Here is a 26,094-nt window from a genome sequence, read left to right on the forward strand (position 1 = left end):
AAAAAAAAAAAAAAAAGGCATAATGACTCAGATCTATTCTCTCCATAGCATTATGGAGGTTGACATTTAATTATGTTGAACTTCTTCTACAGCAGTGTCAGGAGTGGGCTGTAGAAGGGGGAAGGTGATTAGGACCTTTCTCTAAAGAAACAACCCTTAAAAGGAAAAGTTTTGTTTTGAGTTCTGTACCTATTATATGGATATAAATGTTTATCAGTGTACTAACGTGACATCATGGCTGTAGCATGGTACATTAGATGTCCTCTTCATTAGTGTCTCTCTTCTGTGTTAGTGACATGAGTGTGTTATCAGATCCCCTCAGGGTTGGGTTATACCCATCTACTTATCACTAGGCCATCAAAGGCCATCCTCTGCCAGGGTCACCCTTAAACCTCCTGGAACGCTGTGACTCCGGTGTTCCCAGGGAGCAAGACAATTGTCCTGTGGTCACAGCAGCCGCTTTTCATGGTTACTGTGGTCTTCATTGCAGGGGTGGGGGCCTTCAACATCAGGGTGGGTGAAGACGGGGCAGGGATATTTTCTTTGTATTCCAGCAAGAACTTTGTGTTCTCCTAGCAAGGGCGGCTTCTAATTTGAACGATGGCCTGCTGCGTCATGAGGCTGAAATCACCTTAATAGCTCGCTGATCCCCACAGGAGAGAGAGAGCTTTTACCTATGCTGTTTTCTCCCATTGTTCTCTGTAATAGAAGTCACTTTTCCTGGCTTCCAATGGCCTAGCAAGTTCTTCCCTTCCTTTTTTTTTTTTTTTTTTTTATTGGATTCTTCATTTTTCTGGGGAAACTTGGTAAACGGGTACAGGGGTGACTAGTTGATATTGTTTACAACTAAAATTATACACAGAGAAATTCTTAGAAGAAGAACCCATTTTGATGGATTCATTATTTGGAGAAAAGGGTGTATCCGGGCGACTCTAAGTCTCTGACATCATTTATTATTCAGAACTAGAAAGATAGTTTTGCAAGGTGGAGCTGCCTGGGAAGATCCTGCCTCCCCCAACCGCCACCCAGGACAGTGTTGAGAGCAGGTCTACTGAGTCTTTCTAGAAATGCAGTTTGCAATGTAAAAAACAAAACAACCTTTAAAACAAATTTAGGGACAATTTCAGAGGGGTACTTCAGCATTTGTATGCAGAGTTCTCCCAAAGTTCTTATTTATTTATTTATTTATTTATTTATTTATTTATTTATTTATTTATCATGTGAAATGATTTCACATTTTGGATCTAAAACTCTTAGTTAACTAGGAGATCTATTTACTGGAATGTTTTCCAACTTTGGGGGAACACCTCTGCACTGTCTTCACCCGAAAAATACTGTGAATATGTTTTTCAGTCCTACATCTGTGGCATGTTCTTTACAACTTGGGTTTAGCTATTGTCATACTTGGAATTTCCTGATTGAGGCAAACTAAGATTTTAATTGAGCTATTCCTATGGTATTTGTTAATTTTATGTTATGGTGACAGAATGCATAGCACAAGCAACTTAATGGAGGGAAATACACACACACACACACACATACACACTCACTCACACATTCACACTCACATATACACATACATATCCACTCACACACTCACATATACACATACACATGCACCCATACTCACATACACATTCACATAACCACAGATACACAGACACAATCACACAGACACAGATACACACTCGTGCACACCCAGACACACATACACACACATACTTAGTTTTGTTTCTGTTGCTTTGATAAATACCACGACCAAAAGCAACTAAGGGTGGGAATAGGTTTGTTCATTTTTCATGAGTCAAGGTAGATACCTGGAGTCAGGAACTAAAGCAGAATTCATGGAGGAACTCTGTTACTGCCAAGCCGCCTTTCATGGTCGGCTACCTTTCTTATACAGGTCAGGCCCATCTGCCCGGGGAATTGTACTGTTCCCGGTGGCTTGGACTGTCTTTTCAGTTAAAAAATCAAGATAATGCTCCCATAGATGTAAATGTCACATTTATTTCATTAGATGAGATGATGAGATGAGAGCTGTGCCTAAGGATTGCTAATACATGACTTGGGCTGAGCCCAGAACATTTCTTTCTCTTGTCTTACTATCCCTAGACCTAGGCCTGGAAGCATCTAGCCTTCATACAATCTAGTCATCCAAACTGACTGATTCAATCCAGCTTTTCTCAGCTCCTGACTGTATTGCTCTGCCTCTGTGCATAATAACTGAGTAAAATATTCTAATCTTCTGGCTCCTTTACATTCTCCGGCTTGTTTTGCCTTCACCTGTGTCTAGCTTGTTCTCTCTTATACCTGGCTCTTTAAAACTGTCCCAGTAAAACAACCATGTACTCACATCACATCACATCACATCACATCACATCACATGATACCACCACTTTTTTCTCTCTCCTTGCTCTTTTTATTTTTATTTATTTTTATTATTTTTGTTGTTGTTTTTCGAGACAGGGTTTCTCTGTGTAGCCCTGACTGTCCTGGAACACACTCTGTAGACCAGGCTGACCTTGAACTCAGAAATCTGTCTGTCTCTGCCTCCCAAGTTCTGGGATTAAAGGTGTGCGCCACCACTACCCAGCTCTCCCTGTTCTTAAGTAGCCTCTCTTCCTCTGCGTGAGGTGGCCATATCCTATCTCTGACTCATTCTGTCAAATCTTTCTCTGATTCATTACTTCATCTACCCCTCAATTAGATATCATTTTCAAACATGGTTGCTTTCTTCTACAAACTAATCTTACCTTCATTTTAGGGAGTAAAGATATATACAGATATGTCTATATTCAGATGTGTCTATATGTCTAAGGGTATGTCTGTATTCAGATGTGTCTATATGTCCAAGGGCATGTCTGCATTCAGATGTGTCTTTGGATGCTTTTTGTCTGAGCAGCCATGTTGCTTGATTAAAAATTTTGCTACACACAGACCTACACCCAGGGCAATATGATGGTGACAACTCTTCAGCTGAGATTCCCTCACCCCAGGTGTGTGAAGTTGATCGCCAAGGTTCAGGAGTTCGTGCTGGTGGGAACTTGTACAGAGGTTATTCTTCTCAAGATGGACTAGCCAGCAAAAAGATAGTGCCAAGCACCAAGGCTGGGTATCACCTTCGAAGGTCCACCCCCAGGGATTTACTTCAACCTCTCAAAGTTCTAGACCAGACCACCCACATCATACCCAAAGCTGGGAAGCAGGTGTTCAAAAACACAAGGTGAGGGTGGATTTCAGGTCTGAAGCACAGCAAACTGTGTTTTACTCATATCCTTGGTTTTATACAAGATGGAATTACAGGAGAAAAAAACCAAGAGTACCATGTTTTCCAAACTCTTATATGTGGACTATATGTATCAGAATCTCAAGATGCTTGCTCTGCAGGTCTCCGCGTATTACACCCCATCCCTCAAGAACATGTCCTGGGACAGGCTCCTGAGCATAATCATTTAAAATACTTTGCAATATTTTATTTATTTTATGTATGTACATGTTTTGCTTGCATGTTATGTATCATGGTACCCATGGAAACCAAAAGGGGAAATTGGATCCCTTTGAGCTTGAGTGAGCCACCACATAGACCCTGGGGGTGGAATTCGGGTCCTCTGTAGGATTAGCAAGTGCTCTTAAACACTGAGTCATTTCTGCAGCTCCACATACACATTTTTTTTTTTTAAAAAAAAGGCTTTCCATAACAGTCTTTTGCATGCTACAGTTGAAGGAGCTCAGGGACAGAGGCCTCCTGATATCTGGTTCTCTTTGGAACCTGTGCTTTTACTCTCTGAGGTGAGGACTCACTTCAGTGACTGGATGGGTGTTAAGAGCCATGGCTTTTTTTCTCTCTCTCTTATGAAAGAACAGTAGTGAATCTATGTGAAGAGCTCTCGAGAACCATGATGGGTCAAATGCATTTAGTTTCATGTATTACCAAGCAAGAAACAAAGATAATTAAGAGGTAGCTTTCCTTCCTTTATATGAGCATGTTTTTTTCCCTAGAACCCAAAACTGTCTTCAGAAATAAACATCCATGCCAAACACATCCCAGGATGAGGAAATGAATGAATGGCTCAGTCACCGAGGATGTGCTGTCCCTGTGAGGAAATCTGCAGAGAGACATTAACTAGAGGACAGGCATTGTTTAGAATAACTCTCATGCATTACCTCATTCATTCCCAGGTGTAATTGCTCAGCAGAAAGCCATCATCACACCACACGGTGACAGATGAGGCCACTGAGACTCATAAGGATCGGATTACTTGTATAAAGATGTATTACTTGTTCCTGCTGGAATTGAATGGTGAACTCAGACCTGCTTGTCCCCAAAGTCTGGCTCTTTGACTGGGAAAAAAAAAAAAAAAAAACAAAGTGATACAGAATGTATTTCTAGTAGGGAAAAAAGAGAAGGCCATGACTTGGTAGACTTGGAAACTAACTGAAGATATCAATTTTAGGAACTTTGCTTGCTTGGTCCCAGGACAAGCCTTAAATCCCACCCCCACCCCACCGCCCTGTGCTGAAGGTTAATTAGAGAGACACTCCTACTCTAATACTCCAGCAGCAAGGAACGCAAAGGTTTGTATTAATTCTGTACCAGTGAGACTTTTGCAGTTATTCCACTGAGTGTCCATCAGCACAAATTATCCACCAGGCAGCATGGTGTCTTCTGGCTCTGCCTTGTCTTAGTTGTATGGGAAGGGCTTTCCATGAAGAACAAAGATGAGAAAAATGGCATTTCCAGGTCTGTGGCGAGAGTTAAGATTCTGTAATGTGAATCTGGGGTACAGGATATAAAGTCTACTATGATGCCTCTGTCTTACACGACCCCCCCCCCCACATACACAAGGTCTAGATCTGAATCGGAATTGTGGTTTGAAACCAAGTGTAGACTTAGAACTAATTTAGATAGCAGGATCACAGAGTCCTTTGGGGATGTTATTGATTACAAAGGGGAACAGGGAACTTCTTGGCTGATTGGAAAAGAAGAAATCTTCTTTTCCTCCAGGTGAGGGTTCCTTTTATGAAACTTATATAAGGGCTTGCCAGCTCTCATTTGTACATAGCTTTACTTGCTTATAACGCTATACAATATTTAAATGTACTTTTTAAGGGTAGTGATGTTTGGAAGCATTCATAGATATTTCTAACTTAGTTAAAACAGGTAAGTAAGTTAACAAGGCCCCGGGGCTGACAGATGTGTAAGGGAGAAGAAAAGATGGTGGAGGATGTGGAAGGGAGAATGAACCTGCTGTGGGATTCAGCTTGAGCCTCATTCTGTGTGGGTTCCTCTGGCTGGTGAGCGTCCTCTGTGAATCCACAGTGTTTTGCCAATTCTTTCCCTAATCTTCATGATAGGTGAGAAGGGAGTGTGGTTGCAAGAAAGACTGGGATGAAGGTGGCTTTGTTTGCTTCCAAGTTAGAACTGAAACCTGAAAGATGATTTTCCCCGGATAGCTTGCTTCAGGCCAAGTGTGAAGCCAGCTCTCCCATTGGAAGCACACTGTGTGTGGTTTTGTCCATCATGACCTGGATTTTACAAACCAAGAAGAGCCCAATATACAGACCACGGGGCCACCACCACCTGGCACCATATGTGCACATATCTGTGTTTATGCTTTGGAAAAGACAGGTACATAAGCTTAACCTAAAAACATGCCTACACTCCTTCTCATACCACTTGTGTGCCCTTATCGCTCCCGCGTGTTCCCTTCTCCATGATCCCTGTACAGGGCGTCTTGCAGCTGCCTTACCTGTGCACTTATAAGTCCTTCCTCCCCCTCCCCCCCCCCGCCTCCCTGACCTGACTGTTGCTCTCCAGCATCTCCTTCCAGCTTCTGTGAACCATTGAGATAGATTTCTCTGTGTGTGCTTGCAGGGATGACCCTGTGGAGGAATGCAGATGAAAGGAAGCTTTTAGGAAAACCTGTGGCTTCCTTCCTGTTCATCTTGCTCACCGAATGTGCAGGCTCTCCAGTGGAGGTCTCTTTGTTTCCTCTCCATCATTTGAACCCCAAATCCGAGCCTGAAGAGCTCCTGATTAGCCCTTCTTGGTGGTTTTGTAATCGTTTCCTCGAGGGACATTAATATTTAGGTTGATAACAGTGCACAAATGACCACAGGGCCCAGGCTCTCTGAGGAGCCCTGGCCTTTTGCTTGGTTTCTGTGGCTCAAATGAGCCTCATTAACAGCAGGCAGGCTTTCTTCTCTCTGGTTGGTCTCTGACTCAGAGCAGAAATAGAACCAAATCTCTGTAATACATGGAGTCTGTTTCTACTGTCTTATTACAATTACTTGATTCTGTTCTCTGGGTCTCATCAGTGCTTCCTGTCACAGAAGTTCTTCTCAGACAAAGCTACAGAGAAAAATAAAGTGCCACATCTCCTAGGAAATGTCAGAACAAAAAACAAATCTAAGGTTAAAAGTAAAATACCTTGTAGGCTACTTCCACATGTCTCCTCTCACTTGATTCTCCAGTAGCCTATAAAGTAGTCACCATTGCTGCCTCTTACCAATGAGGAAGGGCACTGCGGCTCAAGGGTTTGAGCACCTGATTCAAGGTCACACAGCTATTTTTCACAGCTCAGAGTAAAAAACTTTTATCTTTCTTTTACTCTTCATATGATGATATTTTGAGGTTGGCAATCAAAATAAGAAGCCCGATGGCAAGATTAGTGTTAAGGTCTGGCTAAATTACTGTCTACACTGATAGGTAGTAGAAGTGAAATACATACAGTCTTAGTTAGGGTTTCATGATGAAGGCAACTCTTTTTTAAAAAATTATTATTATTATTATTTTCTTTATTTACATTTCAAATGCTATCCCGAAAGTTCCCTATACCTCCCCGCCCCTGCTCCCCTACCCACCCACTCCCACTACTTGGACCAGGGCCTTCCCTTGTGCTGGGTCATATAAAGTTTGCAAGACCAAGGGGCCTCTATTCCCAGTGATGGCCGATTAGGCCATCTTCTGCTACATATGCAGCTAGAGACACAATCTCAGGGGGATACTGGTTAGTTTATATTGTTGTTCCACCTACAGGGTTGCAGCCCAATGAAGGCAACTCTTATAAAACAACATTCAACTGGGGCTGGCTTCGAGTTTCAGTGTTCAGTCCAATATCATCATGGCAGGAAACATGGCAACATGCAGGCAGACATGGTGAGGGAGGAGCCAAGAGCTCTACATCTTGATCCAAAGGCAACCAGGAAAGACTTTTTTCAGGCAGCCAGAAGGTGGCTTCTCTTCCACACTGGGTGGAACTTGAGTATAGAAGGAAACTTCAAAACCCAACCCGCAGTGACACACTTCCTCTCACAAGGTTATGCCTCCTCCAATAAGGCCATATTTTCTAATAATGCCATTTCCCCTGGGCCAAGTATATTCAAACTACCACATTCCACTTCCTGGTAGCAGCTTGTTCTGACAGGTATCCCATGACTCTGGCATCTCTAACATCTTGGGGTCTACAAGGGAACTTCACCTTCACAGCTTCTTGTTCCAATATCTGGGATCCACATATGATCTTCTGGGCTCCTCCAAAGGGCCTGGGTTGTTTCTTGAGCTCTGCCCTGTGTAGCACTCTAAGATCAGGTTGATCTTCTCCATCACTAATGCTGTTCTTGGTGATCATCCCATGGTACTGGCATCTCCAATACACTGGGGTCTTCCACTGCAACTAGGTTTCACCAATAGCCAATCTTAGGCTCTATTCATGGTGCCAAGCCTCAATTTCTTTACATGACCCCTTCAGTCCTCAGCTGTCAACTACAACTGAGGCTGCATCTTCACCAATGGCCTTCCATGGCCTCTCCGAATGCCAAGCCTCAGCTACTCTCCATGCTTTCAAAGCCAGTGCCACTTGGGTGTCTCTTATGCATTACCTAGTTCAGCTACCAGCACAACCTTGGTCACCTCTGGAACACAGCTTTTTTGTGCTCTCAGAAAACATTTCCCAGAAGATTTCACCTAAGCGGTGATGTTCTCTTCTTAATCATCACCAATTTCTTAGCTCCATCTAACCAGCATCAATTATCCCAGTAACCCCTTCTATGCTTGGCTCTAAAGCCTGAACTACATGGCTCCGCAAGTTCTCCAGCTTGCTAGGGCTGGAACAACCCCAAGTCCCCGGTTCTATTTCATCATCACCAACTTTCTGTTTTCAATGGTTTTCTTCACTGTCTAAGCTTGCCTGTCCTTGCTCTCTAGACTGATCTTGAACTCAAAGATTACATGCTTCCTTTTCCCGAGTGCTAGGATTAAAGTGTTAGGCGGTGGGCATGGGGAAAATAGGGAGTGGGAAGACTGCCACATGTTTTCCATGTGGCCCCAGGTGGGTATCTGGCTGTGGGAAGCCATTGGACTCAAGCTCAGTGGGTGGTGGACAAGAGGCAGTCTTTGGTACCAGGTTCTCAGCCTCAAGCATCCCAGACACCGCTGGACACTACAGAAATGCTGAGAACAGAATGGGGGGTCCCAGGAGCAGCTCGGTCGGTCTCAGGTCTGAAGGGAGGAAAGGGCAGGGGGAGAGGGCGATGAATGGTTCCACGCGGGCAAGAGTCCTTGGTCTAGTCCATGGCTGGAGCACAGGAAGACCATTCTGGTGGGAGGTTAGATGCCGCTCTTTAGGGGAAAGCCTATCTCATTGTTCAAGCACGGCGGGCCTTGATGAGCAGAGCTTTTTTTCTTGGTTTTAGCGCTTTATTGTAGAAAAGCAGGGAGAAAAAGAGAAGGTAGAAAGAGAGAGAGAGGCTGGCCATGGCCACGTGAAGAGAGGGGGGAAGGAAGAGAGAGAAGGAGAGCTAAAGAATAAGAAAGATGAGAGCTTTAAGAGAGTGAGGAGGGGCCAAGCAGCTGCTTTTACAGTGGTCTGGGCTATCAGGTAACTGTGGGGAGGAGCACACCTGGCTATAGTCAGGTAACTGTGGAGGTGGAGTCTAGCCAGAATGCCAGGAGCTTGGGGCATTGTCTGTGTGACTGATAGTCACACACCTCTACTGTGGGGGCGGTGACTTCAATAGGAGCCAGGGGTCCAGGAGACATGATTGAACACTTTCCATCCCATGTAGGTGGAAATCACCGCCCAGGGTCCTAGATCTTTGCTTGACTGAAGACGAGGCTGTCTGTGCACAGCCCACTGCCCCATATTAAAGGTGGACCACCATGCCTGGACATAAGCTTTTCTTTCCCATTTTACAAAAGAACCTTATAAATTCTGGATTGTAATTCATTTCAGACATAGTCGTGTTGACAACCAAGAATAGCTATCTATCACAGGTCCTTAGAAGGACACACAAATTGAGAAGAGCCTCCCATGCCGTCTGTTTGCCTAGATTGATCAACTAGTCTTGTCTGAGTAGCATTAGGTTGAGATACACAGAGGAACCTGGAAATCTTTTCCAGTCTCCTTCAAGTACCCAGTGTCTATGTTTATATTGGAGAAATAATATTTAATGACCAGCCATCTTGATTCTGTGAATTCTGTGAAATGACACAGTCAGAAGTCTGGAAAGAGCCTAATGCTAGTCAACACTCTGAGCACCACCTTCTCTAAAAGTCCTATATAGATGCACTCATCTGCGATTCACAATAACCTGTAATTATCCCTGTGTGTGAGATGAGATCTGAGAAACTGAGCAAGTCATTTACTCAAGATCAGAAGTGAGGAGCCACTTGGGCTTTCATTCCAGAGTCTGGTGCTCTTGAATAGGTGGCTTGATATAAAACAAACAGGTCACCCAGAGAGAACTCTTTGTCTCAAGCATGATGGAACTGGAACTTGGAGTGCTTGTTTTGTAGCTCAGATGACATTGAACTCATAATTCTTCTGCATATGCCTTCAGAGTATAACTAACATGCATCACCGTACCTGGCTGGCTCGGACTTTGCTAAGTACCTCAAAGAGATTCTTGAAAGTTTTCCATAGGGAACAAAAGAGTAGAAAAAATATATACTTTCATATCAACCCCTTGGATTGAATTCCTCATGGACCAGCATGCTCAGACATAGAACGGATCCCTGTAGTTGTGAATAAGAATGCTCTCTTTGCCTGTAAAGTGGTAGAGAACTATCCAATAGATCAGACACTTAGTCTTATGTTTGTTTCCTGAATGAGGTATTGAACACATTCAGGAAAGCAATTGGGTGCCTGTATGGTCATATTATCACACAGGGACCAATGTTCTGTTATCAGTGGATTGAGGGCACAGGCAGGGTCTCCATGGAGGCAAGCAGAAGCAAGGCCTCAGTTTGTGATCTGGAAATGCCCAGCCGTGGTGCTAAGAAGAATATAGGAACCTGAATAACTGCATATGACATTTTGGGTCTGTGTGAACACGTGGAAAAATTTACTACCATCTCAAAGGCATCTATGATCAATCGTCCTATACTTATACAAAGACATCTATGAGCCATCAGTTTTTCCAACACCCAATGACAGAGTTCGAGAGCACTGCTTCTGGCATTTCCAGAAATTACCAAGGTCTATATAATGTTTCACTTTAGTATTCTTCTTTGCAGACTTGATTCACATAAGCCCTCTCATTGAATATATTTACAGACTGGATTTTTCCATCTACCACATGGAGACTTTTTCATTGAGCCTGTTAAAAAGCATCCACTGACCGAGGAAGGGTCCTACCCTCATGTCGTATACAGGAGGCAGAGCGCTGGAGCTCCAGAGGCAACGGAGCCTACCTGCGGATTAAAGGGTATTGTGACTTCAACATCTTCCTAAATATGGAGTTTTCTGTTATGATTTTATTTTAAAGTCTGATCTCTTTATCCAGGCCTGATAGGGTATGACTGTATGCATAATAATTATGAATTCAAAGTTAGCCTGAGCAATGTATTTCTAGCCCTATCCTTCATTAAAGAACCAACAAAAGAATCTACTCCAGAATATCCCAGAAACAAGCAACTTAAAGAAGTGACAGCTCTTTTTAACACTGACAATATGATATTACATTAGTATTAGTGTGAACAATTAACAAATAGCTGGCAGATCATCAGGCCTGTATATGGAAGGCAGATACAAATGTTTGATAATGATGTGTGAAGAGGAATCAAAAAGCTTATCAACACATTATTAGATGGTAAACTCAGAGAGGCTTCCGACTGTACTGTGCTGTATCTGATGGTGGCTAAGCTATGTTCTATGCCCTCTGTTCATTTGCCCTGCCTGCCCTCCTGAGCCTCTGTCATCCTGCCCCCTACCCTACCCTCAATGCTCCCTTCCCCATGTCACTCTGCTCCCCTTCCCCCCTGTGCCCTGTCTGTTTGCTCCCCTTTTCCCTGCCTTCCTGCCCCATACCTTCCCTATGTTCTGAGCATCTTCTGAGTTGCTCCTTTCTTTCCTACCCTAGATAGCTAGGATGTTGGAGGAGTTAGGGGAAGGGAAAAAAATCACTATCAAAATATATTGCATGAAAAAAATTAATGAAAACAATGCATTTATCCTTCTCAATTTCAAAATATATAAAAAAATGGCTTTCACAGATAAACTAACCCCAGTGATTTCCTGCAACCTCACATTTTCTTTAATGTGTAGAAAATAAAAACAATGTATAAGGACTACCCAAAAGTGGAACATTTTCTCAAATACTATATTGTCCATTTCTTCAGAGTGAAAACTAACAATGTCATAAAGAAAAAAGGAACAAAAAAAGTAATTTTTTTCTTAAATATCTGGAAGCTTCAAAGGGGGAAATGAATGATAGAGTTAAGGCAGTGGTTCCTGGGCAGAGACACTGAGGCGTGCAGCTTTGTAGTCAGTGAATGGAAGGAGGAGAGGCACGTGTGCGTGCTTCATACAGTGTGTAGGAGGATGAGGAGATTGTATCCGTGCTTCACAGTAGTCAGTGCATGGAAGGACGAGTAGGCACCTGTGTGTGCTTCATAGAATCATTCCTGGGACTTCTTTCTATAGTCACAGCAGTGAATGTAAGCGACAGGAAACTTCTAAATATGGAGTGTTTTATGTGCATAAAATCAAATGGCTGCTTCAATCCCTTAAGCCTGGTAAGTGATTGCAGCTGGGCTCTACATTACATAATTTACTGTGTAAATCTTGTAGCAAGCATGACAAGGAAGGAGTACACCAATCATGTGGCTGATTGGGTTGCTGAAAGTGTCAGTCCACGTAATCTCGATGTGGAATTTAAGATACTTGGTTTGTCACAAACCCAAGCACTGGGTAATCATTCCCATTCCTATTAGGTTTTGGGTAAGGGAGAATGTGTTGCATGTCTGGATTTATAGCTTTAAAATTGAGTCTAAGGTCTAGGTTATCAGCACAACTAAGAGAATTACTAGGGCAATAGGAGGATTGGTCTGGATAGTTGCTTAGTGAACGAGTGAAAACTATCCCTCACCTACCCACCTTGAATATGTGAACTCCCTGCTGAAAAGTGGACTAAATACAAATGTACTGAGGGGCTGGAGAGATGGCTCAGTAGGTAAGGGTACTTGCTGCTCTTGTAGCATACCCATAGTCAATCCCCAGCACTCACATGGCAAGTTAAACTGTCCATACTCCAGTGCCAGGGGACACTGTACATGCATAATTTCATACATGACAACATACACACACATGCATACACACACACACACACATATATATGTTTTCATATATGAAACAATGAGCTGATTATAGGAAACATTTAGTCATGCAGGCAGAAGGAAAGATGGGAAAGAGTGAGGTTTATAAATATCACAGTCACTATAATATCAAAGACAAAAATACAATTATGAAACATGTCAAATTATCTCACATGGTGTTTCTAGGAAGACCCTAAGACTCTGCACTTGTAAGTCTTGTAAGTCCTCGCTCAGTAACTCCCTTCTTAGCAGGATCTTCCTATTGTGAACCTCTCTAAGGATATTCTAAGAATGTAAAGGACACTTTTTTTTTTTTTTTTTTTGCTTTTGGGTTCCTCACAGTGTCAGGATCGATCAGCTGTGCTCCCAGGGACTTTGCCAGTGTCCAGTCAAGCCTTTTCCAATGAGGCAACATCTGCGGCTCAGGGAAGGGAGATGGTTTTCAAAAGCATTGAATTGGTTAGTATCAGAGGACAGCCAGATTCACAAGCCACCGTTTTCTTATTCCCCAGGTTTTGGGGCTACATTGGTACCCACCTTTAAGCTTTCAGTATTAATCTTTCTTCACCAGTCATTATTAGGGTACATACAGACTCTTTCCACCAAGTGTGTTAGGTGTGAACTAAGAGGTCAATGAACTATTGAAATAAAACTGATTCGGACAGCATTTGGAGGGCAAGAAGAAACCAGAGTGTATCAGTTTATGCTCTTGGTAAAACTAATAGAAAGAAGAAAGCAAATGAGTCTTTTCTAGATGTTGAAGATGTATTTGTTCTCTTAACCATTTCCTTTCCTGAAACTATACTCTTTATGTGATTCAGAAATATCTAATGAGCTCATACACAGTTTCAAACTATAGAGATAGTCTCTTATAGTCTTGATAGTGTGAAGTGTATTTGGTATTGCTGAACCAGACAACAGTAGTCTTCTTATTTCATGCTAGCATACAGAGATGATAGAGTTACCTGTGGGCAGTGATGCCCACAGCTGACACTAAAACACGCTTCACGCTTAGGTTGACTGAAGCTACAAGGCTGAATGAATGAGTCTCTAATGTGATTCAACAGAAAAACAGATGAACTCTTCTACTCTGACATCTGACCCTTTGCTTTCTTTCTTTCTTTCTTTCTTTTCTTTTTTTTTTAATTTCCCACACAGAAAAGTCACAGGAGATTTTGGAGCCCATGTCAGGATTTTAATATGACAGTAGCCCGGTTTTCCTTTGATCATGCTAACTGCTTCCTCAGTCTCTTGTGCTGGAGTTGTTTGATTTTCTGAGTTCTTGCTGATTCCCGTTGCATTTCCTCCAAGCTCAACTTTCTGGAATCTATGCTAAATAATGGGAATGATGCAATCTTTATGCTTTCCTTTAATGAGTAAAGATGAGCTCCTTTGTCTTCCCATTATTAGTGAGATGCGGTTACACCACGGCACAAGTAGCTGTTGGGTGGAGATGTAGGGAATGCTGGGGAAGCTGTTATCAAGCAGATGACAGTAGCTACAGGGTTGTATGTGGCACTAAGTCACCCTGGCAGATAAAGCCAGAGTCTGATTTCACTCATCATGGTTTCAGGCTGGAAACACCTAAGCTACTTTTGGCATGCAAGCTTGTTTTCAAATGCATTCAATTATCCCACACATGTCTGCTGGCTATCTCCTTTATGCCAGATCTTTTTTTTCTGGGCTCTGTGGATACAGTGTGAATAGTATACAGCTCCTGGTATAAAGATGGAAGCTTGGATAAAGGGTATGAGTAAGGAGAGGTTCAGTCCTGGCCTTAACTTCATAACCTGTGAAGAGATGTGGAATATTAGGACACATAATAGGTTTTTGTTACTCTATAGCATGATTATGCCAGAATAGTAAGCCATTGTTCATTTATTTTTTTCTGTATTAGGGTACTCCATTTTATAAGCCGCCTATACTTGATTCAGTCTTGAGTGTTTCCAAACTGCTTTCAAGGTGCGCACGCGCGTGTGTGTGTGTGTGTGTGTGTGTGTGTGTGTGTGTGTGTGTATTATGTTGCATAGAACACTCTTGTTTATGTTTCCTAGTGTAGGTTGATAGGAATTTCACCCCACCTGTAGATGTTCTGTGAGTTTATTATTCTACTAAGTGGAATGAAATCAATAACACACAGAATATCTAGATCCAAGATATTCCACCAGATAATGCATAATTGCATTCCAAAGTTGATGTTCACGGACATGATCGAGATAGTCTCGTGTGCTGTATCCTGTCAAATTAATGGTATTTTCTCTTTTGGATTGTGTCAGTCTTTTGGATAGGAAGTGCTTTGTGTTAAAGTTACAAACACACACGTGCGCGCGTGCGCACGCGCACACACACACACACACACACACACACACACTCCAGGTTCTCAGTCTATGAGTCACAATCCCAAAGACCATTGGAAAACACAAATATTTACATTGTGATTCATAACAGTGGTAAAATAACAGTTATGAAGTAGCAAAAGAAAAAATTTATGGTTTAGGGTCACCACAACATGAGGAACTATCAGATGGTCACAGCATTAGGAAGTTTAACAACTATAGTATTAGGGCATCTTGATAGTTTTCTTCCATGTCCTAAAAACCATTACCCGTTGGCCACATATTTATGTCTTTTCATGTGGTCTCTAATCTGACCTACTACCTCTGTGGGCTTAAGCATGTCTCCTTTCTCCAGAGTAGAGGTAGGGAGCAACAGCCATCCTAGACTAGCTGCTAATGCCGTGCCTCAGTCAGGAAAGCCTTCAGGAAATGTATCTTGAATGATTTGTTGCAAATGTATCTTGAGCCCCAGTTGGCTTGAGTCTTGTAAATGGTCAATCTACAAACAAGCCAACAGAAAGGGCAGGGTGGGACTGCTGTGCACAGGTTGAAACAGCTGTCCGAGTGTAGAATGTCTACTCAGAGAAGCAGAAGCTCTATTTATAAGTCTCTTTAGCTAGCTGAAGCAGATCAATAGATTATTTAGCATCATCGCTTTTGCTTAGAGTTAACTGATGATGGGTCTTAGTCACATCTGCAAATGCCTTCACAGCAGCCCAGAGAGTAACGGTTGATGACAGGGATGGGGGCAGAGCCTCACCATGGTGATAGAAAAGATGATCATAATGCTATATCTTTTGTGTCTCTCTCTGAAATTATTTTTGTAAATGGATATCTTTTCTTGTTCTCTACTTTTGGTAACTAGGAAATTACCACTGTTTTCATGCTTTTATGTTGTGACATGCTTAATGCTGGGGAGGGTTTTTCAGAATATCCAGTCCACCTTACTGCAAGACATCGAAGTCTCGGGTAGTTACTTGAAAGATTTTAGGTTGTCTTTTCAAAATGATATGTACAGACACTATTAAATATTAACTAATGAGTTATAGGTAGTGGATATTAGCAATAGCTCACTGCATTATTTAGCATATTGGATCAGTAATTCAATAAATCATGGCAAAGCTTTAAATTTGTGATTGTTTATATTTTGTTGTGAGTTAAGGGCTATGCAATGAGTTAAAGATTCTAAATGACCTCTTTATTCCGTGTAGAGTCTAAATGTCCTCACTGGGCAGCACAAAGACTTTACCTTGCATGACAGCAATTTTTTTCACATATTCTCCCTGATTCTTGTCTTGGAGTTCTTGAGGGAGAATCCTCCGTTTTTGGAGGATCCATGCATTAGTAACTCATGGTTTGCTTTATTAATGCATCACAGAGGAAGGAGAGCTGCTGCAAGTGTTTTATTTATTTATTTATTTGATTATTTTAAGACTGTAGAATAACAGATGGGTGTACATCCACACATGTGGTCTGCTTTAAGGGCTAATAGGAGTTTTGGGAAAGTACTTTAGGTATTTACTAATAAAAGGAATGAAGAGTTCCCAATAATAAGATTATTCATTTTACTTTATAGTAAGCAGATTAAATGGCAACTCTGGCAGTTTTGTTTGGATAATAAACTTCATAGTCAAGACTTAGGGAACTCAGAGAGCCAGAGGCTGTGCTCCAAGTTGCTCCAGACTGCTGACATATTGATTTCTGAAGAACAAGCTCTCTTCATTAACTAGATCCCACAGTGATAATTCTCTCTTTACATTCCCTCAATGCTGGTCAGTCCATTACTTTGTTCCTCCACCATTCCAGCTGTCAAGGTTTCTGGGCTCCATGCAGGGAACAGCTCCTAGAAGAAGCTCTGCTGGTCTGCTCATTGTTCCTCCAGGATGGGCTATGCTGGACCCGAGCTGTCAGTGAGGCTGAGACTGTATTCAAGGGTTGATTTTGGAAAGGCTGGGAGTACAGAGGGATGCATTCTGGGTTGGAAGGAGTCTCTCCTGAGTCACTGTAACAAAGACCATTTGGCTGATGGATGGTTCTTTGTAAGGCTAAGCCATCCCAATTCTGAAGAAACACTACCTGAAAGATTAGCTATCTGAGCAGTCTGGCACTTCTCCAACTGTGAAGGGAAAGTAATCAGTGGCGCTTATATTTGCAGTCAGTTGTGCTCAATATAAACAAGTAAAGATTTACTTGGTTCTGTTTCAGACTTGTCAGTGAGGAGGAGAAGGTAAGATGGAGCAGAAGGAACAGTCCATACCATGTAGCCAGGAAGCATGACAAGGAATGCAGGAACGAGTCAGGACAAGATATAGTTTTCATGGACATAGCCCTAATGATCATATGCCTCCAATAAGGCCCCACTTCCTGCCTTTCTCTACCTTCCAGGATCACAACATGAATTCATCTGGGCATCAACCATTAGGTCAGAGCCTCCATCATCTCTGAAAATGCCTTCATAAGTCACACCTTTACTGTTGAGAGTTATTCTCGATACAATCAGCTTGACAATTATTTTTAGCTCTTACATGGAATCTGGTCTTTCTACACTTCTCAAGATTGCTCAGTCATGAGGTCACCAGTGACCCTACTTGGAAAAACCATATCATCCTAAACAAACAAACCCACATGCTTGCTCAGCCAACCCACATTATTACCTGGTCCTATTATTATTATTTTTTTACTACCTAATAGGTAGGTTTTCAAGCCACCCACCTTCCCCACAGCCTTACGATATGCTTCAGCCTCTTCTGGCTCTCATCTAGAACAGTTCCTCAGCGTCCTAACTGCTCATTCTGCTCTTGACTCCTCTCACTGGAAGCCAGCTTTTGAACCATGAATCAGATCATCTTGCCATTGCCAAGGAGGCCTCTCCACACGTCTGGGACAGCAGCTTTCTGAAGTATTTTAGGAGGTGCATCTCAGCAATGCCCTGTTTGTCTTTCTGGGTTCATCTCTTGTGTTTTGTTGAACTTACCTTCCTTACTCAGAACCCCCAAGCTTCAAGTTTCTGCTTGTCTGCTGTCCTTGCACTTAGAGTTCCTCTGACTAAGCCTGGTTCTTCTACTTTTATCTATCTATTAGAAAGCTTAGCTGCACAGATGACTCAACACCAGTACTTCTGTGCCCACCACAGGCTCCATCTTGTGACGAATCTGCCTGCCTGCTTCTGTACACAGTAAGCTTACCGAGCCAGGAATCACATTTGCTAATTCCCACACACGTTCCAAAGATCTAGCAGAACCCTTGTCTGAGAAGAGAACTGAAAAGTATTGATCTTATAATCATTAACTTCCAGATTCCCTACACTGTGTCACACACAGAGACGAGACACAGACACACAGACACACACACACAGACACACACACACACACATACACACACACACATTTTTCTCTTTGTGAAACTGATTGAACTCTGAAAAAACTCCATACTCTCTTAAAGGAATTGGTTCATGATATTAGTAGCCTCCTGACAAGAAACAGCGCCCATCAACTTGAGATGTTTTTCATTGTGTGTGTGTGTGTGTGTGTGTGTGTGTGTGTGTGTGTGTGTGTGTGTGTAGGTGCACATGCCTTTTAATACTCATGAAAGCTACAGACAACTTTGAGTGCCATTTTTATGCATCAAATAGCTTTCTTTTCTGAGATGAAGTCTCTTATTGTGTGACTTAGTTGCTGAATACACTAGACTAGCCAGCCACTGATCTACCTCTCTGCCTCTTCAATGTTGAAATTATAAATATATCATCACCATACCTGGTCTAGTCTACATAGCTTTGGAAGCTGGGATTCAGATCTCTCCTCTTGGAACACAAGCACTTTACCAACTGAAAAATCCTGGAGACATTATGATTTTTGTTTTGTCAAGGAACAGTAAACCTGTGGAGGGATAGTCGGATGACTGAATGATCAGATAGATATAAATGAGTAACATAACAAGCTTCTACTTATACCTAGTATGAGACATTCAAGCTGCTTCAGTGAATGAAATCCTGGGCCAGGCAGAAGCATGCAGAAGGCACCTCAAGAGCATCTTCCAGCACAGAGAAGCAGATGTGTGTATGTGTGTGTGTTGGGGGATGGTTTGAACTGGACTAGGGCAGAGCCTTGGAAGATGAACTAGAAGTAAGATCCTGGTGGCTCAGCTGCTGACCACAGCAACGCTATAAAATAGTAATGACCTCTGAACCTAGACTATGCATAGCTGTCAGGTTCCTGTGGGCCATAGGACAGAGCTAGCATCGCAATCAACATCTTAGTGTGCTTCTAGTCCTGTTCTAATGCTGTCCCTATGACTTCCCTTTCCCCACCCTGGATTGCCTAGAAGGGCTGCTGCTGGCCCTGATTCAACTCCTCCTACATTCTGGTCATCTCCTTCCTCCTCTTCCTTTTCTGCCTCCCCAGTGTTCATTGTACACTGGCTGCTTTTTCTGCTTGCAAAAGTCCTTCCTGAAGATGCCTCTGTACTCTTAGGCTACTCAGTGCTTTCCCCAAATCACTCAATTAGAGAAGCCTTCCTTGATCACCACCCCAAATACCTTTGCCTTCACCACTTTGAAAACCCTTTATACTGTTTAATATTTCTAGTGATTACCCAATGTTCTTTGCTCATGGGGCCTTCTAATGTCCAGAATTTAGTTTTGCATGGGAAAATACTTCTTTGCTTTTGTTCTCTGCAATGTTATCAGTTATGGGACAAAGCCTGCCATCCTAAGTAGCTGCTAAATGCTAGACAAATGAGTAAGTAGTGAATAAATCATACCCTACTAGTGATTATGCCTCTGAACTTGTATTTAATTTCCATCTTGAGAAACAGCATTGCATGGAGTGTGCAGCCTTCTATTTAATGAGTGTTTCTTTGATACACGTTTGCTCACCAGATGGGTCTGTGTTGTGCAGTGAGAGACTGCAGGTGTGAATAGACAGAGGTCATGCCTGAGCTGGAGCCAAACATTTCAAGACCACTATGAGTCCCCAAGTCAAAGCAAAAGTGGTCTCTTGGCAGCAATTAATGTTAACTGTGTGCTTGTCCCATGGTCTGATTAATGACAGTGTTTGAGAAAACAAGCATTTCCACCCCCACAGAGTCCTGTTCTGTGGAGCAGCTGGAAACCTCATAAATCACCACGAAACTGTTTCTTCAGAAGGAGGAAAGTTTACGAGTTAGATTTTAGGTAAAATATTTAAGAAAATTATCAATGTGCTTTATGCTCCAAACTTTCTGTACAAAAAAGGAATAGATTCTTGGGAGGACTTTCTGAACTAACCTGATACAGCTTAGAAAGTTCTGAAATATTTTTACTTTGTTTTGATGTCATTGCTTGACTTTTCTTTCTTCAAGAAATGTCAATTTAGCTAGGAACAAAAACCCTGAGCGTGCCCACTTGGACCCTGCCCTCATAGACTTACTGATGACTGAGAAAGAATGGAGAAAACATTATAAAAACCAAACATAAAATATTGTGACGTGCTACAAGTGAGTATAGGAAGGGCTACATCTAACCAATGGGGTCCCCTCCTGACATGACGTCGAATTGAAGAGAGAAGTGGTTCTGAGGAAGTCATTTTGCCTAAGATCACATCTGCCGAATTTTTCAGTATTTGGAGGATCATACATTTTATGAACCAAATACTAGGTTGCTATTCACCTAAACAGTCAGCTTGCCAGGTCTGCCCTCTGCTACCCCCTGCTGCTTTCCCAAGCCAGATTCTCAAGCACTTGCTAAGTGTCCCATTGGCGCTTGGTTCACCCTGGCCTCTTCCTCCCTGCCCTGATTCTGTTAACACTCTACTACAACGATCAGGTCTCACCAACAAGGCCTCACCAACAAGGCCATCTGTGTTGTATCATTGCACTGCCAAGGTCCCAGGGCACACGTGTAGGGAGGGTCAAGATTGAATACGTGCTCTTCTGTGTCTTAGAGCAGGGCCTGGCAGCCATTTCCACACATCCCAGGCTGGGATGTAGCAGGTAATTAGGTGCACCTCTCTCCTGTATTCTGTCAAGGTGTGTTCCAGATCAGAGTAAGAACTTCTCTGAGGACTGTCCCTCTCTTGGCTTGTAGGGGTAGCTCACTGCAGGAAGGTGGATTGACTCCCCTGGCCAGGCCTTGTGTTTTATTTTGTTTAATCATCTCAGATCAGTTTGTAATGGCCTTATAGAAGAACTGGGTCTAAGCCTTGTACTTTTAAAATTTTTTGTATCAATAGGAGAAATTTATATCAATGGAAACCTTAATTGTGTAGCAAAATAAATTTTGTCCTAAAATAAGAAATTATGACTTCAACTTAGTAACTCTTGTAAAGATTTCTACCAAACGAGATTATGGCTATATAATCAACTTTAGCTATTTCCTCCCTGTTCAAATAATGACCATTTCTAAATTCTCCAGACAGGCAACTTAGAATAATCACCTCCAAACCCCCAAGTCTAGGGAACCAGGGCAACAACTCTTCATAACTACTTCCAGCTGAATGTAGGTATTGAAATATCTTAAAGGGTGGAGAATGGGGGGAATTGGTTGGCGTTAAGAAGGCCACACCAATGATTGTTGTAGTCTCCGATGTCTGTGTTTTGGCTGGATCTGGCTGAAAATCCAAGAGATTAGGAGATCAAGTAGGTCAGTGTAGTTTGTCTGATGATGAGATTCACCAATGCATAAATCTCAAAACAAAATTTTAGTATTATCAAGATATTTGTATGGATTGTATTAATCTGTGTAGGGTGTTCAGACTAGTTAGGATGAAATTCTGATTTAATTATAAGTCTTTATTTATGCCATGTGAAGGATGGAACAAAGAGTTTGATTGATTGATTGATTTTTCTGAATCTTTTTTAGGTGTTTTTTTTTTTTTTTTGTATCTGATCCATATAACTTTGGAAAGCATATCACACTCCAGCACATCACATCAGTGGCTCTAGGGGGCAAAGGTGGTGATGATTCAGGATTTTATGGAAAGTTTTTCCACTCTGTTTTGAGTGCATCATGTTGAAAGCCTCATATGATCTCCCAGTTGACACAGGAGTTCTTTGTTTAATCTACCATGGCAGAGAGAGAGAGAGTCCAAATCCCTAAAACAGAAAGGCTTTCCCTGGCTGGAGGAGTGTGCTAAGATGCCAATGTTAACCCAATGTCAACAGCTGTCAGCCCTGGCCTGCAGCTTGAAGAGTCACTGCTGCTGAACTGACAAGGGACAGAAACAGAGCCTATTATCAATGAGTTACCTCCTGCCCACTCCATCCACTGTTACCAGATCCTCTAGAACTGTAACTCTTGTTTTTGAGAGTTACGTAGCTCTCTCTAATTGGGTCTGCAATACTTGTGTCCCCAGGATTCGCTTCATGCTTCTTCAGCCAGGTTCACACAGGCATAAAAACTGATCGCCTAGATGTTTCCTTGTTGTTAAATAGCGTGCAGTGGACTGGCAGGGGTTTGGTGAATATATCTGGGATCCAGGACAGGGCAGGCAACAGAATACTTAAGAGGTGAGAAACAAAAGTTCTCCTCTTAGCTCTCTAAATATTCAACTCTCTTTGGCTCCCAAGTCCAGGGCATATATACCAGGCATCAAAGTCCCTTTTAAGTTGCATACTTGTGTCTCTGGGACCAGCTCAAGTGGAAGGCCACTGTCTGCTTTGGAGAGAAGGGAGGCTAAAGAAGCTTCCTCCAGCTCCTGGGCTCAAGATGTTTTAATCTTTAAATTATAATACCAAAAAGATCAAAGGAAAGTTCTGCTAAAGACAGAGCAGGGTTTTTTTTTCTTTCTTTCTCCTTTCCCTCATGATTCAGAGTCCGAGAATGTTCTTCAGAAGTAGCAGACCAGAGTTTGCATCTTCCAGAAGGGCAGGGCTGTTTCAAACCTCATTCTGCACAACTTTCACTAGCACTGAGATTGAGATGCATCCCCTGGGAGGCTTTCTCCAGCACTCAGAGGACTTCTGAGTATAGAGAAGTCCGCAGGTAGCTTGGCATGAAGGCTCAGTGGTGGAAACCAAGAACTTCAAAGCCACACTAGCTTGAGGATCTTGGAACTAGACAACATCCCTACTCCTGTTTCTCCCCATAGTGATTTCTCCTGTCTATCCTGTGGATCATAAACTGTCTACAATTCCAGCATAGATAGAGGAGATGAGATAGACTCAATGAAGCTTTTGGCCCCCCAGTTCCTGGGTTGTTGTACCTAATTCTAGTACCCTATATAATCTAAGAGTCTTCTTGTGCCTACCTGGCAAACTCCTTCGTTGGTGAGAGTCATATGAAGCTGTTTGTTGCTTTATCCATCCCAGCCAATAGAATTTACCTGAGAATGTTATTTTCCTTGTAACTTGCAGAAACGTGAATTTGATTTCAGCAACCTACTAGAGACATCTCTCTGGGTATTCTGAAATGCAGATGTGTAAGCAAAATGACTTTTAGATTTTTGTGATGAAAAAACTACACATATACACAAGACACATAGATATATATATCTCCTGATACACACACACACACACACACACACACACACACACACACACACANACACACACACACACACACACACACACACACACACACACACACATACACACACGTATCTTTTTAAAGACAGAATATTCATAATGTCGTGCATGCCAACTCCAGAATCCATTCTATCTTGCAAACCAGAAACTCTATACCCAGTGTACAACTTCCTACTTTCTCCTTCCCCAACCCTGGCAACCACTGTTCTCTAATGGTAAGAATTTAATAACACATACAGACCTGAAGGCTTTGCATATGGTGCTGAAGGCTTAGGCTAGAGTAGGATGCTTAACGTTTCTCAGAGTGTCTTGCAGGACAATCCAGAATGGGCAAGTTCTTCTGATGTACTTTCTTCTGCTGCAGCTATTGCCCCACATCAGGCCCACATTTGCGCAAGCCTACAAAGTGTTAAGAAGGAGGACCATTTGAGTCTGCCCTAGCAATGAGACTGTCTTGTTTGCAATTGTTCCCTTGGTTTCCCAGCTCCCAGAGGACACGTACTAGTAGCTGGTTATGGGACTGATTTTTCCAATTGCCGGAATATTAGACGTCTTTTCTAGTGAAAAAACTCTGGACACATATTACAAAATAGAGTGATGTGAAGAGGCGAAGAGGCATGTAAGAGTTCTTGAAGGCCACTGGCAGCTAAATAACTCCAGGAATGTGGGCAGGGGCAGTGAGAATTATGCTGCTGTACAGAGATGTGTGTGAGCCATGTTCTCCATGAATAGAATAAGACAGAAAATTATTTACAATGGCTGGCAGTATGGGATCTTGGACTCCTCACTGGAACAACCCAATAATGGTGAGCATCGCTGTAAGAATGCCTTCCTCACATCTCTTATTTTCTAAGCATCCTGCAGAGTCCACATTTGTTTGATCTCAAATATGCTAAGAGGTGCATGCTTCAAGTCCAAATTACAGTAGTTTGACTATCTAAATTTTTGACATGGCTATTTTTTTTAAAGCCACAAGAATTAATTCTTAAAATAGCATCAAATAAAGTGCTTTCATTTAATCTCTTTACTTTTGAGTTTAAATCTTAAAATAATATATTTATATTTTGAATGTTTTAGGAATGTATATCATTTATGAAATATATACATATATGCTGGTACAATGGTATGTGAACATCACCCCACTGTCATGCCATTTGACTTTCCTGGGTCCTCCAACATGGGTCCCCCCCCAACTTAATGTTCTCTCTTTTTCTATAATTAATAACCTGCTGAGTCCAATCAGTGCCGCTTATAAACATACAGTGTGTCTCTGTGTGTGTGTGTGGGGGGGGGTGGCTCACTCTCAAAGGAGAGTGATCCCCAGTTTCTTAGTAATCATCTGATGGCAATAAAAGTCAGCTAGAAGATATGCCTCAAGGCTCTCCCAGTTCATACTGGAATTTTGTCCAAGTAGCCACGAATGCAGTGTATTTGTGTGTACAATGATCATCTATGTCCAGAAGATAGAATTCTGTTTTCCTCCCCATCCTCTGCCTCTTAATTCTTTCTACTTCCTCTTCCATGATGTTTCCTGAGCCTTGAATTAGGAGAGCTTGATGCAGAACACCCACCTACAGTTAAGCATCAGAATCATATATTCTAGGCATGTCTTTTCTTATGAATATTATGAATGTCTGTATTGACCATTACCCACTATTTCATATATTACAGAAACTTTACTGGGGTTACAGGATATTGTTTCACTATGACTCTTTCATACATCTTTAGATTTGCTTGACCGTCTCTCCTCACTTCCTCCCATCCTTGTCCCTTCATTTCGGCCCTCCCTCCATTTAAACCTATCTACCCCCAAACTTCCCCTCTCCATTGCCGTATTACCTGTGTTCTATCTTTTCTATCTGAAGTATTCTCTTCAATGAATGTGTATGAGGAACTCTAGAAGAACACAAATTCTTTAGGATATATGCCCAGGAATGCTATAGCTAGGTTGTATAGTAGTTCTTTTTCTACTTTTTAAGAAATATCAATATTAATTTTTATAACAGTTGTACCAGTCTGTATTTCTATAAACATGGATGACCATTCCCCTTCTCTCACATCCACACAAACATTTCTTATCATTTGAATTCTTTATGATAGTCATTTTGACTAATATAAGATAGAATCTGAAAGTAGTTATAATTTCTATTGGCCCGATGGTTATTAATGTTGATCACTTTTAAAAAATGTAGTGTTATCAGTGTATTTCTTTTTTTTTTTTTTTTTTAAGGAACAATGGGTTTATTTGGGTTCACATTTTAGTGGAATACAGTATATCATGGAGAGAGATAATGGTAGTGTGAATAGCTCAAAAATGAGGCACAGGTGTTTGATACAGATAGTTATTTCTTCTGAAGGCAGGAAACAGATAAACAAAGGTTGATTCTTAGCTTCTTTCCCCCTTTTTTTCTTTTATTCAGTCTTTAACTCTAGACAATGGGGTAATTGCAGACACATTCAGAGATTTGTGTCTTCCCACCCTAGTTAAGCCTCTCTGGAGAAGCTCAAATACTCATCCAGAAGTGTGTCTCATAGGTGATTCCAGGTCTAATCAAGTGGACAATGAAGATGAACCTTACAAAGACTATTGCCTGGGAAATTCTCATTATCCAATTTGTAGGTCACAAAGTAGATATTCTTATGAACAGAATAATCTTTTCT

At 41.9% G+C, this 26,094-nt stretch overlaps 1 protein-coding gene across 1 annotated transcript in view; it reads left to right on the forward strand.

Annotated features, from left to right (window-relative positions):
- The window catches only part of Adamts12 (ADAM metallopeptidase with thrombospondin type 1 motif 12), a 277,501-nt gene that overhangs the window by 73,365 nt on the left and 178,042 nt on the right, over positions 1-26,094 (forward strand). Inside the window, exon 3 of the mRNA XM_021208250.2 lies at positions 10,557-10,707. Coding sequence (XP_021063909.1) covers positions 10,557-10,707 — 151 coding nt within the window. The remainder of the gene's footprint in view (positions 1-10,556; positions 10,708-26,094) is intronic.

This window comes from Mus pahari, chromosome 11 (genome assembly GCF_900095145.1).
Source record: "Mus pahari chromosome 11, PAHARI_EIJ_v1.1, whole genome shotgun sequence".
Classification (NCBI taxonomy): domain Eukaryota; kingdom Metazoa; phylum Chordata; class Mammalia; order Rodentia; family Muridae; genus Mus; species Mus pahari.